This window comes from Atractosteus spatula, chromosome 17 (assembly GCF_055471065.1).
Source record: "Atractosteus spatula isolate fAtrSpa1 chromosome 17, fAtrSpa1.hap1, whole genome shotgun sequence".
NCBI lineage: Eukaryota > Metazoa > Chordata > Actinopteri > Semionotiformes > Lepisosteidae > Atractosteus > Atractosteus spatula.
This window is the reverse complement of record NC_142722.1, coordinates 10,256,523-10,269,167: the sequence shown is the minus strand read 5'-3', so window position 1 is coordinate 10,269,167 and position 12,645 is coordinate 10,256,523. Positions and strand designations below refer to the sequence as shown.

The window sequence follows — 12,645 nt, the reverse complement described above, 5'->3', positions numbered from 1 at the left end:
GTTTCCTTGAGCCACAAGTAGAGGAACGCAGGAGTGCAGAAAACAACATTTAATCTTTTCCATGTTAAAATGTCAGCCTTCATCCATGGATTTCAGTTACAAAACTGATCTGATGTGTTTGTGAAGCTCCCCAAAACTGGTGTGTCCTAAACTACTAAACTACATTTAATAATTTGCTCAAATGTCTTTTAGCTTATTTAAGGTTCATCATACCAGTTAGGGGATATATTCCTGCTAAAATATTCTTTGAAAATAAATAAGTTATTTAATGCCAGAAAACTACTAATGCCTTGACAAATTACCACTGAACTAATTAAACATTCCTAATACGTAGGGTGTAGTCTGAGCATAGGGACAGTCTTAAGGTTGTAGCACAAAGAAAAGACTTATCTGTTTGTGGAGAGTAATATAAATATTACTTCACCTCAGTAAAGTAAATACCAGATCCTCTTGCCTTTGCAAGCCGGGAGTTCTCATTAGTAAAGGTGATTGTGCAAAAATATGCCCCAGGCAGTGTAAAGCCAGCCTCTTCAAACCACAGGTGTGTTTGTTAAGCACACCAGAGGTAGAGTCACTGTGGCCCAGAGCTTATCTGTATTGGATGACACAGGGAAGCCCTTCTGGGACTGGAGATGCACCTGAAGTCTTTACAGGCAGATCACTGACTAGCTTTTCAGAAGGAAACAAGTTCAGGGTTGTTAGAAACACTGTATTGAAAGCATGGCCTCAGACAATAATGAAAAAGAGCTTCAGACAAACGCAGAAAAGCAACTGAAAGAGGAAACGGAGGAGCAGGCTGGAGCAGAAACTGGAGGAGACCAGCTCAGCGGCCCTGAGGAGCCAGAGCAACTTTCCTCCTCCAAGGCAGAGTCTGGTTACGAGGCAGACAAACCAGCAACACCTTGCGCCGAAGAGGAGAGCAACGAGGACTGCGATCCCGCTCAGGGGATGAAGCAGGTGAGAATGCAATCGCTTTTAGCTCAGGTACGGAAGCAGATACGAGCTCAGGTTGGTGTGGACTTCCACAGGAGAGGGATTTTAGATGTCATTCAGAGGGTCGCCCGGGGAGAGCTGGACAAAGGCGGGGACGGGGGGCCAGAGGAGACAAACCAGGCTGTGAGCGGAGCAATGGAGGAAGACGACTGCAGCACCAGTCAACAGGACTGTGAGGAGGGAGCAGAAGTAGCTGCTTTGAGAGAGGAACTGCAGGCCAGCGCAGAGTTGCTGAGGAAGGAATTTAAATTGGAAATAGCTCAGTTGCGCACAGAGATGCAGGCCTACTGCGACAATGCCATGAAAACCCTGGAGTCCAAACTCCTAGTCACACCCAGAAGTACAGACCCCTGGAAGACCATGCTGCAGAAGATTAACCATCCAGGAGAGCACCTCCAGCCCAGCGGGAGAAGTCTGGAGAACAAGCACAAGTCCCTTTCTGTGCCGTCACTGGTTCCTGGCCGGAACCGAGTTCTCAACCGCACCATGACTACCATCACCCCTCAAACAGCCCTCATGGCTACCCTGGGTCCCCGGTCCAAATCAGACACTTTGGGGTCAACCAAAGAGAAGTACAGCAGCCTTCTCCTGCTTGAATCCCCGGACTTTCACGTTCTGGCTTCTCATAGCACAAAATTCTCCAAGGCCACGGGCCTGCCCCCTGCATGTCCACCTAATATTGGAAACACAGTGAAGCTGATTAGAAGTAAGGCCCGGCTGGGGAGCTCCGTCACTAAATACCCTTGATTGCAATCTGACTTTGAAAGCTGACAGAGGGGATGCTGGATCAGATAGGAGGTACAGCATCAGGAGTTAAGTGACTCAATCTGCTGTCAGTCTCTGTGACCATCAGCAAACCTGGTTTACATTTTGTTCGTTGTTTCCTTTGTCCCAAGCTGAGCCAAGAGTTTAGAAATATGAGCATATTGTACATTGTAGTTTTCTTCTCTTTTAAATTGTGTTACAAATGTAATTATTTCCCAAAACAATAAATTGCTGACACTTGAAATTTCTGTCAGGTATTTATTATTTTTCCACATAATATATGTTCTATAGAGCCTTCAAAATTACTGCCTTGAAAACATACGAATTTTTGGCGTACTCTGTTGTAAACTGGTAATGACTGATTGTTGATAAGTGCGAGATGTTTTTTTTCCTGTAATTATTGTGCTTTCAGTGGTTGATTTAAAAGCCCCATAAAACATTTAACTTGAGCCTTAAATTCTTTCCTCTCCCTGATTGCTTGGGGTTCAGTAAGGTTCAGTTATTTAGAGTTAGTAAAGGGAAACAGTGCTAAGGGACTGTGAGTTCCATTGCTGCTGATTGACTTGCTGGGAAAATGGACAGAGCTTACTTTTTTATCTCTTTAATAGAACATTAGAGTCTGAAAAGATAAAGTTGAGCACTGATCTCTCATGAGATTGGTTACAAAGCCCAGGGGGTGACCTCAGATTCTTTCAGCAGAACAGCTGAGTGCATACTGGTATACTGTAGTGGATAGGATTGGCCTTGAATTCACAAAATACAAGTGTTTGCTCTACTCATGTAAAACATAAATCTCTCTCCTAAAAGTCATTCTAAGAAACTGCCTATGGATATGTTGGCAGCACTCCATGTTAATAATGCAACCAACCCTGCCAAAAGGAAATTTGGATTTGATCTTACAAGTAAGACCGGAGAAGAAAGTTATTAAGTTTGATCCAGGCAGTGAACTCAACAAGTTCGAATTTGCTAGAATCAAACACCTCATGGAAGCTGCTTTTGGTAGAACAGCGCACATTACACAGTACATTACGCATTACACAGTAGTTTTAGACATTCATAGGAATGCAAAGATGTGCAAAGGAGAAAAAAAAAAAAACCTGTTGAACTGACCTGTTTTCTCGAGAACAGGATTGTGGTGGTAGCCACAATAAATGAGGGGAAGGGGGAATAATTTGTTGATCTGAAACTTCTAAGAGACAGATGCAGACAGTGGACACACAATGTGGAAGTGCGGCCAATTTAGCCAGACAGACACTTCCACTTCCTTTCCAAGGTAAACATAATGCCCAGAAAAGGCAAAGCCCAGAATTCATTTCTTGCAAAGAAGCTGAAAACAAGAAACAAACTGTACTGTATATTTTTGCTTTTAGGTACAGCTCAACACATCCACAAAGAAAGTGGCATTTAAAAGCACAAGACGTTTGCTTCTGGAGTCAGTTTCAAAACGCAGCCTTTTAGCCAGAGTATTTCCTGAGGGGATTAAGATGAGCCAAACAGAAAACAGTTGTGACTACTGCTCGTCATGCTGATTCAGTGCAATCCAGAGTCTCTACTTTTCTGGGTTTTTTTCTAAAAGGCCTTGTAGCATTTTCCCACAAAGGGGCTTTGAACTCCAGATGGAAAAGGCAAAAGATGGGGCGCACACAGAAATTGTGCAGGTCAGAGGTCAGACAGAAGGCCAGCCAGAACAAACTGCATCACCAGACAATGAGCTAAATACAGTGCATTTTGGTCAAAGGGAAAGAAAGGGGACTTGCATAATACATTTTTTTTTACCATGTCCTTTTATTTGTATTGCATTATCTGCGTCAGAAAGGATGTTTAACACAGAAAACAACATTCCTCAGAATTCTTGTCAGCTGTGCTTTATTGCAAGAGTATTGATGGTAGTTGAACGATATGTGGTTTCAATATTTAAATGGTAAATATAAATAGTTGATGATATTACAGTTTTCTCTTAATAAGACTGTTTACGATCTTGAGGATTAACACCAGTAGCAAATGATGATGATTAGTTTACTATTATCATGTTTCATACAACAGTTCAAGAAAATCAGAATGTCTGATATACGTAAAGCATACAATTGAGTGTGGGTAATTCCTAAAAACTAAAAAACAAAAAGCTTTCATTAAAAAAGAAAGACAAAAAAGAATACCATACTTACTTCAGGAAAGATATGCAGGTGCCACTTTATATTAATGTCACTCAGTAGTACCCCCAAACTTTATATATTCCACAATACATCAAATACAGAATAAAAACATCTTGAAAAGGTTCTCTCAATTTACTAGAGATGGTTTTCCCTGCATGATTGTGCAGTGGTTAGCACTTCTACCTTGTATCACTGGAACCCTGGGTTCAGTTCCTGGAGTTCTATTTGAATGGTCTCCTTCCTTATTTCAAAGACAAACTGGCAGGTTAATTGACTTCTAGGAAAACTGGTGTGTGTGCGTGTCTGAGTCTGTGTGTGCCCAAGCAATGGACTGCTGATGGACTGCTGCTTGCTGGGATATTCTCCGGTTTACCCATGAAATGGAAAAATGTTTTCTACCAAAGAAAACAAAATTTTATTAGCTTAAAAGACTAACATTAACTACCAGCAAACGTTTAAGCAGTATATGAGAACAGCTTCCTTTTTTATCCCAGTTTGTAATAAAAATGCTGTTTATTACTCAGGCCTAACAGTACAACACATTCTGTATGTAATTACAGCCTTCTGAGTTGTATCTCTCCTCTCACACAATGACAATCTCACGTTGGTTACACAAATTAATTTTGTAATCTAAATCTAAACCATTGGAAATCTTGCTAATCTCTAAATGAAAAGAAAAAACGATCACAATAATTCCTTTCACTGGCTTGCTCCATTTCACTGATGTTCATTAAAAAGGTAATTTGAACTTGAGTGGCAAAGATTTCATTTTTTGCTGCTTACCAGGATGTTGCATTCATTTCTAGAGAATCACAGTACTCCAGCAGACAAAAAACATCCTCCCAAAATAGTATCAAGTATGCATTTCTTAGAACTTTCCAATTAATGGACAAAAAATAAAATCATAGATCACAGATCATCTCAAATATTCATTTTTCATTTTGAAGGTTTTCCCTTTTTAGTCATATTTCAAGCAAAAATAACATTTTATATGGACTTGGGGGAGACATATGACATATGAAAGGGGATAGGTTTTTGATCAGACCAAGATCAAGCATGAGTTTGGTGAATGTTTTAAAGTGAAAAGGAGGAGAAAAAACAAGTAAAAGAAATTAAATACAGAGATCTATTTCACACAGACGAACAGATCTCTCCTGTGGCTGAATGAGGCACTACTGCAGCACAAGACTAACACCAGCAGAAATGCCACAAACGTCAGGATATTCAAATACAATTCCCAGCTAGGATCCAATGTAATTATCCATTTTCTACATGTAAGTACATCCTCGCGAAAGAAGACAACAATTAAAAGCACTGTTTTAAACAAAACATTTTTGTTTGCTCACTTTAAGGGATTTCAATTAAAAAAACAAAGAATTACGGTATTTTACTATCCACACTTGTAAGAGCGGGCAGTACTAGGAACTAGGAACACAAAGACAATCTTACGACCGAGGAACATGATTAAATGTTCCTCGGTCATAATATTACTTAACTTTAGTAATATGATAAAAGTTAAGACTGCTGAGCAAAGATAATCAAACAATGGAAGTGAAATCAAACTTTTAATTTCAGATTTGCACATATTGGAAACATCGCATCCATTAAAAATAGTTTAAAAAAACTAAATTCAATACAACATTACATTTAATCATTACATATTAATTCATTGAGAATTAGACTTGGCAAACATATTGAAATATTTTTTTTTTTAATAAAAACCCCCAAATGGTCTGTATGTAGTGTTTCTACACAACTTTTTTTAAGATTCAAAAACAGATTCTCTATTTGTAGATGTGTAAACTTTGCACACTTTCTTTGTCCTCCCCAACTGTAGAACTCATCTATTGTCAACAGGAACTCATTTTTAAAAAACGTTTTAAAAGAACGTTACACATTTAAGTCAGCCTCATAGCCAGGAATGGAAGGACTGATAAGACAAAGCTCAACAGTGGAATGTTGCCACAACTGAGAACAGTAGCATCCCTGGAAGCATAAACAGTGCGACTGTTTAATTCTTGAACAGAACGAAAATTGTTTATCAGCTTCTCAGTGGATGAATCCCCATCTGCCGTAGAAAGAATGGTGTCGGCGAACAATTTGTACTAAAAGAGCGCAAAAAACAAAAGTGAGGTGAGAACATATCCAAACACATCTGGCTTGAAGTGAAAGTCCGATTTGCAAGTATCTGAAACATACACATTCATCCACACCATCAAAGTCGTTCAATGTAGCAAAATAATAAAGTTATTATTACCCGTATTTATTATTATAGTTATTGGAAAGAGGAGGAATTCAGGGCATTCTGACAAGAAACCTTCATGGCACAGATGCTTATGAATGCCGCAATATATTAAAGGTGTAGTTTATATACTTTCACTTCTATTTACATGGAAACTACTCACAGAATGCATCTCTATATACATTTTTATCACTAATGATGACTAATAGTAAGGATTAAGTCATCTGCTTATTGCTAATTATTTTTAATTGTGCTCCATATGAATTAGAAATTCACTGTGCTGTTAAAAATCAAGTATAAAGTATGAATGTTTGTAGAATTAAACTTGCCTGTTCCAGGCCAATCTTGATGGGTGATTCAAACACTGTCCAGATGACAGCCTCATTACAGCCAGGAGTTGTCAGGGAACCATCATATCTATAGTATCTGGTCAGATTTTGTTTTGGAGGGAGAAGGTTACCCAGCGGAAATGTAGCAGGCAAATCCTTTGAAGAACCTACCAAAAAAATTAGAATAAAAGTTGGGATAAACCAATACACTGAATGTGGACCATGCTATATGCTATAAACCATACATTTTATAAGTAATAATAATAATTGCTTACACTTATATAGCGCTTTTCTGGACACTCCACTCAAAGCGCTCTACAGGTAATGGGGACTCCCCTCAGCCTCACCTGGATGATGCGACGGCAGCCATAGTGCGCCAGAACGCTCCCCACACATCAGCTCTCAGTGGGGAGGAACTCATTAAGTCTAAGTCTCAGTATGTAGACATCATTTATTTTCTCCAGTACACCCTTACCTCTTTTTACAAATCTTATTTTTATGAAAATTCTATACTACTGTATTTTATGAGGCATGTGAATTGTTACGCACACTTCGAATAATGAAAGCTAACTTCGAAACTAGGAAGAAGCAATACTAAGAAAAATGTCAAAACCTCCACCAAATATAAAGAGTGAAGAGGAGGGTGTCATACGACCCATTTCATATTGAGTATGCGCATCACATTCCCCTAACTAGCATGGGTAAGAGCCAGCACAGCGCCTGTGGAGAAGCAGGAGAGACATGTGTGATACAGTTCACCGCGTCGTGCTTCCTGCGTTGTTCGCTGTGCATTCTTACTTTTCGTGGAACAAAAACTGTGATTTAGACTTGATCATGGACCCTAAAGGTGTTAAGAAGCTGGAAAAATTGTGAGTGTGTGTGTAATTACACGAAAAGCAAATGAACGGGTTACTATACAGTACTGTACTAAAGTATGATTAATGATGTCTAACTAGGTAAGCAGTGTTTTTATTACTAAAAACACAAACCACAGAATGAATGTTAAGAATTAGTTTCTTTGGTCATTTCTGTGTGAAAAAAGTAAAAGTAGTGGTGGAGTTTCTGGGGTCCGTATTGGATTGTAATTGTTCCCCATGAGATATACTGTAATGGAAAATGATTTTCTTTTTACAAATGTTCACTATACGAAAGGGTTTCTGGGAATAAATTACCTGAATTTGGTGAATTATATTCCAGACAATTTTCAAATCGACATTAATGAAAATGTTGTCACAAAGGCTGTATACTGAAACAGGGTAAAGACAGGCACTAACCTTTGTAGATAACATCTGGTAGTGCATCGGTGATAGTACTGAGGTTACCGTTATCAGTGTCAGTCACCTGCAAATAAAAAAAATTCAGAAATAAATGTATTGTTTAAGGTTTAACACGTTTTCTATCTAATCCATTTTCTTCTTCAGGACATCAATTCTAGAAGATAGGATTTATCATTGAAATTTGTTAATAACAGGTACTGCAGGTCATTTTTCCAACCATCAAATCTGTATAACCTTATAACAAAGTAAAGACAAGTTATCTAAAATATAGGTTTATTCCATGCTGAAAAAAAGAAGAAAGAGAACACAACGTTTCGGCCGTGGAGCCTTCTTCAGCTGTCTTCAGGTGCCTTCTTCACGGCCGAAACGTTATGTTCTCTTTCTTCTTTTTTTCAGCATGGAATAAACCTATTACTTGTTCCTTTTCAGCCTATGCATGCTGACGCAGCTACCCACCTTATCTAAAATATGTTTAGTACATGAAAAAAGTTGATATTCTGCCAAAACCAATAGTTTTAATGCCTTTTGCTTCAGAACACAATTTGCTTATGGTTTTCTGAAAGTGACTAACCTTCTGTAACCAAAGTTATTGTGTACATTGTGTATCTTTAACCCATAATACTAACCGGAAATTCAGTACGAAAGTTTTGCCACAGAATGAGATGAAATGCAACTGAAACATAGAATATCTATTAATTTAAAAAGTGGCAGAAATATATTAAAAGGCTGTGAACTTACATCCAAAAAGACTCCCAAAACAGCTACACCTTTTCGATCACTTAAGGCACTAGCTATGTCCTCGTACTCTGACTTAATGTGCACGACGTGCAACTGCAAAAGAAAACAAAAACATATTTAAGGTTCTTCTTTTCCTACGCTGCACATTATATTTTTGTAGTAGGAAAGCAAAAATGACCAAGTGGCATTACATTAGCATTACAAAAGATTATAAAATTGTCTGACCTCTAAATAACCTTGCCTTATCATTCCCCTAAATAGATACAGAGGATTCAATGCCCAGTAGCTGAAGTGCTGGAGTTATAAGGAAGTGACTGATACAGTAGCAAGATTATAGGTACTTAATTGTACATTGTATATTTAAAAGTACCTAGAACAGTAACTTAAAGTTGGTATTCTTAATGTTCAAAGACAAAGTAATCAAGTCAGATAATTTAATAAATGAAAAAAACAGAAGTGTTAGGAAGTGTTTTGAAAGGAAAAATCAATAATGGTTCACCTTAAACATCATAAAACAGCTTAACAAATCCAATGACAAATTGAGTCTAATGAATACTACTGTATGTGCTGATGCTGGCTTGATGCAGCGGTCGCCCCAGAATTACATAAAATGAGGTTGTCAAGAGCAAGCCTGAATTAAACAGTTTACAAATTTCTTATGACATTGCTTTTTAAATATTACGCTCCAGGCAATGAACTTCTGTGATTTTGATTACCACAAAATCAGAAAAAGTATACGGTACCTCCATATAATATTGCTTCTTATCGAGAGTGTGTTCTGACCCCTTTGAAGCAGGACTGCCCCAGTGGAAATGGAACTGTAACGGTTTGTATGTCGTAGGCAAACCTCCTCCGCTCATCTGCATCTCACCTCCTACGGTTACTACAACTTCAAAATTGTAAATGGCAAGTTTAACAGCACGCAGTGGCAACAATACAGAGAGCAGAAGACATCACAGTTAAACGAAACATTTTTTTTTAAAAGCATTGAAACTGCAAATTACTTTTCACTACTCACCCTGCAACATAGAGCTGCCAATTGTTTTAGGGAGTCAGCTCATAAAAATGACTCCTGTAGCGCAGGAGACTTTTGTACACTGTTGTGTATGCCTCCGTCATGCCCACGAGTCAGGGCCACTCATCTTTGGACAAGCTGTAAGCTCCATAGTGCCTTACAGGAGGGTTACTGCCAACTGGAGGAGCAGTGTGTCTTTCACTGATGTCACTGCAAGCTGGCAGGCACCCAGCAATTCAGAGAGCCAAGAGTCAAGACGACCCTTGATAACTAACCATCATCCTACCTCACCGGCGCTGTGCCACTTGGGCACTACAGCCTGGGGAATCCTAGTCATAATCGAACAGTGATGTAATGCAAGACTGATTGGCATGTCTGTTTTTTAATCTGGAAAGGCTCCTAATATACACTAAATAGCATAAAATTCTAATCTCCTAAAATTTGGGATCATTAATACATAAAAGGAACCTAAGGGAGAGGGTCCTGAGGGGCTCAACAAATATCAACTAATAAAGGCTCTTTAACTGAGCAGGCAAAACGAAGTTGAATAGGGCCCATGTCATTAGAATTGTTGGCACCACAGTGCATATCTTGGTGGTTAAATGCACATCTTCTGTGCTAGCTCAAAATTAAAACTATTCCAAATTAAGAGAAAACAGTAGCTGAAAACCTTAATATTTCCACATGAGCTGTTCCTTCCTATTTATCCATCTACATCGTTTACAAAATGAACCATCTTCGATATTTCAAATGACTTACTCGCATGGCCATTGTTTGAGATTGTCCATGTTGCTTCTGGAGCTGTGTCATAGCCCTGGAAATCAATCTGATTCAAAGAGCTGTTTCTCATTAATCCCTTACGGTTCACATTGATTGGGGACTGCTCTTTCCCCCCACATGTAGAATCCAAATCTGGCCAATGACTCGGACCTGAATTCAAAAGAAGAGGACATGTTGGCTCAGATGAATGACTGCACTTCTAGTTACTGCAAGCGTATCACTGAAAGAGCTCTGCTAATTACACCACTCTAATTAGAACATTTATGCCTTTTCTATATCCTGTTTTCTGACCATTAACCAGTTCTTAATCTAAACCCAAGCATGACCTTAAATCCCTGCTGCCAGCAGTATTTGGCTTTTGAGACTCAATCTTTTATGAGGAGCTTTATCCAGAGTCTTCTGAAAGTATGCTATGAGTGTCCATTACTCTTTTGCTTGTCCAAAGAACTCTAACATGCTAGTTAAGCAAAACTTTTACTATTTCTACATCCATGTTAACTATCCCCTCAATAAATTTACACCTACTGAAAGCAAGCCGTACTGGTCTAGCGCTTTACTGGAATACCAAGAGACTTGTTTATACATATATTTCTAATACCTGCAGAACTTCTGCCTTTTTAATGCTTAAACTGTGTAATACATAATGCTGACCTTCCTATAATTGTAACTAAATCATTTATTTAAGAAAATAATACATGGGGAACAGGAAGGAGCAGGGGAGAGGGATGTGGTGTGAAAATACTGAAAATTAAGACTGAGAATAATCTGAATTGAACTAACTTACCACAGGCAGAACTAACATCATAGCAGAATTCCCCTGAACAGAAGCAAGAAAGGAAACACTGTCAATAGAAGAATAAATTTAATTTCTTTTTTCTTTTTTACAATACCAAAAATCATTTGAGGAGTAAACACGATTCTACATTTGTGGTTTTGCTAGAATTTAACAAATTGCCTGTAGGTGTATTTGTATACAGCTGTATTGTATGTTGCAGAATGATAATAAAGCAATGCAGACAAACCTTTCAGACTTTCATTTGGCTTGCTTCTCAATGTTTTTTTTTGTCAAACAAAACTTAACAGGAGCTGTACAAATTTATCTTCACAAGTCTAAAGAGAGATAGCAGAATCCTGACTAAAATGGGACTCCTTTTCCCTGACACCTTAAAAATGGTAAGGTGTTCGTCAGAAATCATAAAGCAGGCAGTTCATTTACATGTAGACACAGTAGACTGATAAACCAGCTCTTGTGTAGGTGTTCAAGCGGCAGACTAAATTTAGACCATGAATTACACTTTAAGCTCGCATTTAGACACTTCTCTTGCCTAGGTGTTTAACAAAATAACACAATGAAATCAATTTACTAAGAAAAGAAGGGGGAAAGGGGGCTAGTTCACAAGTTCTAGAATTCCATTCCCTAAAAATAGATTAAAAATGAACTGAAAAGCAAGATACCGGGTTTGAGTTTTATTCAAATGCATGCAAATTTGAACAGGTTGCTAAACTAAGCTTTGCCCGTGCACTAACACGGAGGCAGGTGAAAAGAGTTTCACCACCTGTCTCTTACCTTCACTTGCAATTCCCGTCGCCAGACACACCACCAGGAGAACCAGAGAGCTCCGCAATGCCATTGCGCCCTGTGGAGATGGGCAGCGTGTCCTTCTCTAGAACAAACAGTCCAGGCAGGACCCTCTCCCAGAATCTTTCCGAAACTGACCCCTCCTCTGCAAAACGCGCAGCACCGACCGGATGAGATTTATACACTTTTGAGCTCCCTTTCAGACATCGGAGGTCTCCCCTGTCCCCGTCTTTTTTTCCCTCCCAAACAACCAGTAAGTCAACGCAAAAGCTGACGATGCTTCCCACTAAATATTCATTACAATCGGTTTATTTAGCCCGGCTACTCAAATTAAGCCGCCCCCCAGATGTATTAAATAATCCCACGCAATAGATCTCACATGTTGGACCGGTTGGTAAACTACAGTTAAATTTTAGTTTGAGTATATGCGGCAAGTATTCAGCCACTTCAGTGTGAAGTGCCAGCCTGCCTGACTGGGAGAAATACTTACAGTACAGTACTCTTTTCTTTTTTTTATGTCCTCCAATTTCGCATTCGGGATTGACAGGCTACTTAATGGTGCGATCCAGTCTGAGGCAAATATAATCGCAATAACGACAATACAAAAAGTTGAATGCAGATGACTTGTGACAAACTGACCGTGTGTTCCATCTTTTGTAAAGTATTTATATTTGGGTAGGTGAAATTAAAATATAGGACCAGAGATCTAAATCATGCAATTTCACCATCAACCGTGGCTGATTAATTTCCTTGTAAAGCACATTTTTTTATTAT

At 38.8% G+C, this 12,645-nt stretch overlaps 2 protein-coding genes across 2 annotated transcripts; one reads left to right on the top strand and one right to left on the bottom strand.

Annotated features, from left to right (window-relative positions):
• The first annotated feature begins 720 nt into the window (after positions 1 to 720).
• Positions 721 to 1,740, top strand: LOC148819065 (uncharacterized). Its single transcript, XM_088935964.1, has one exon. The coding sequence runs from the start codon at positions 721 to 723 to the stop codon at positions 1,738 to 1,740; it is 1,020 nt and encodes a 339-aa protein (XP_088792090.1).
• A 3,717-nt stretch (positions 1,741 to 5,457) lies between these two features.
• On the bottom strand, positions 5,458 to 12,361 carry car15 (carbonic anhydrase 15). The gene is made up of 8 exons (XM_088935806.1): positions 11,860 to 12,361; positions 11,077 to 11,109; positions 10,272 to 10,442; positions 9,241 to 9,386; positions 8,498 to 8,590; positions 7,757 to 7,823; positions 6,483 to 6,649; positions 5,458 to 6,016 (listed from the first exon to the last, which is right to left on the bottom strand). The coding sequence occupies exons 1-8, from the start codon at positions 11,921 to 11,923 to the stop codon at positions 5,810 to 5,812; spliced, it is 948 nt and encodes a 315-aa protein (XP_088791932.1). The 5' UTR covers positions 11,924 to 12,361; the 3' UTR covers positions 5,458 to 5,809.
• Positions 12,362 to 12,645: the final 284 nt, after the last annotated feature.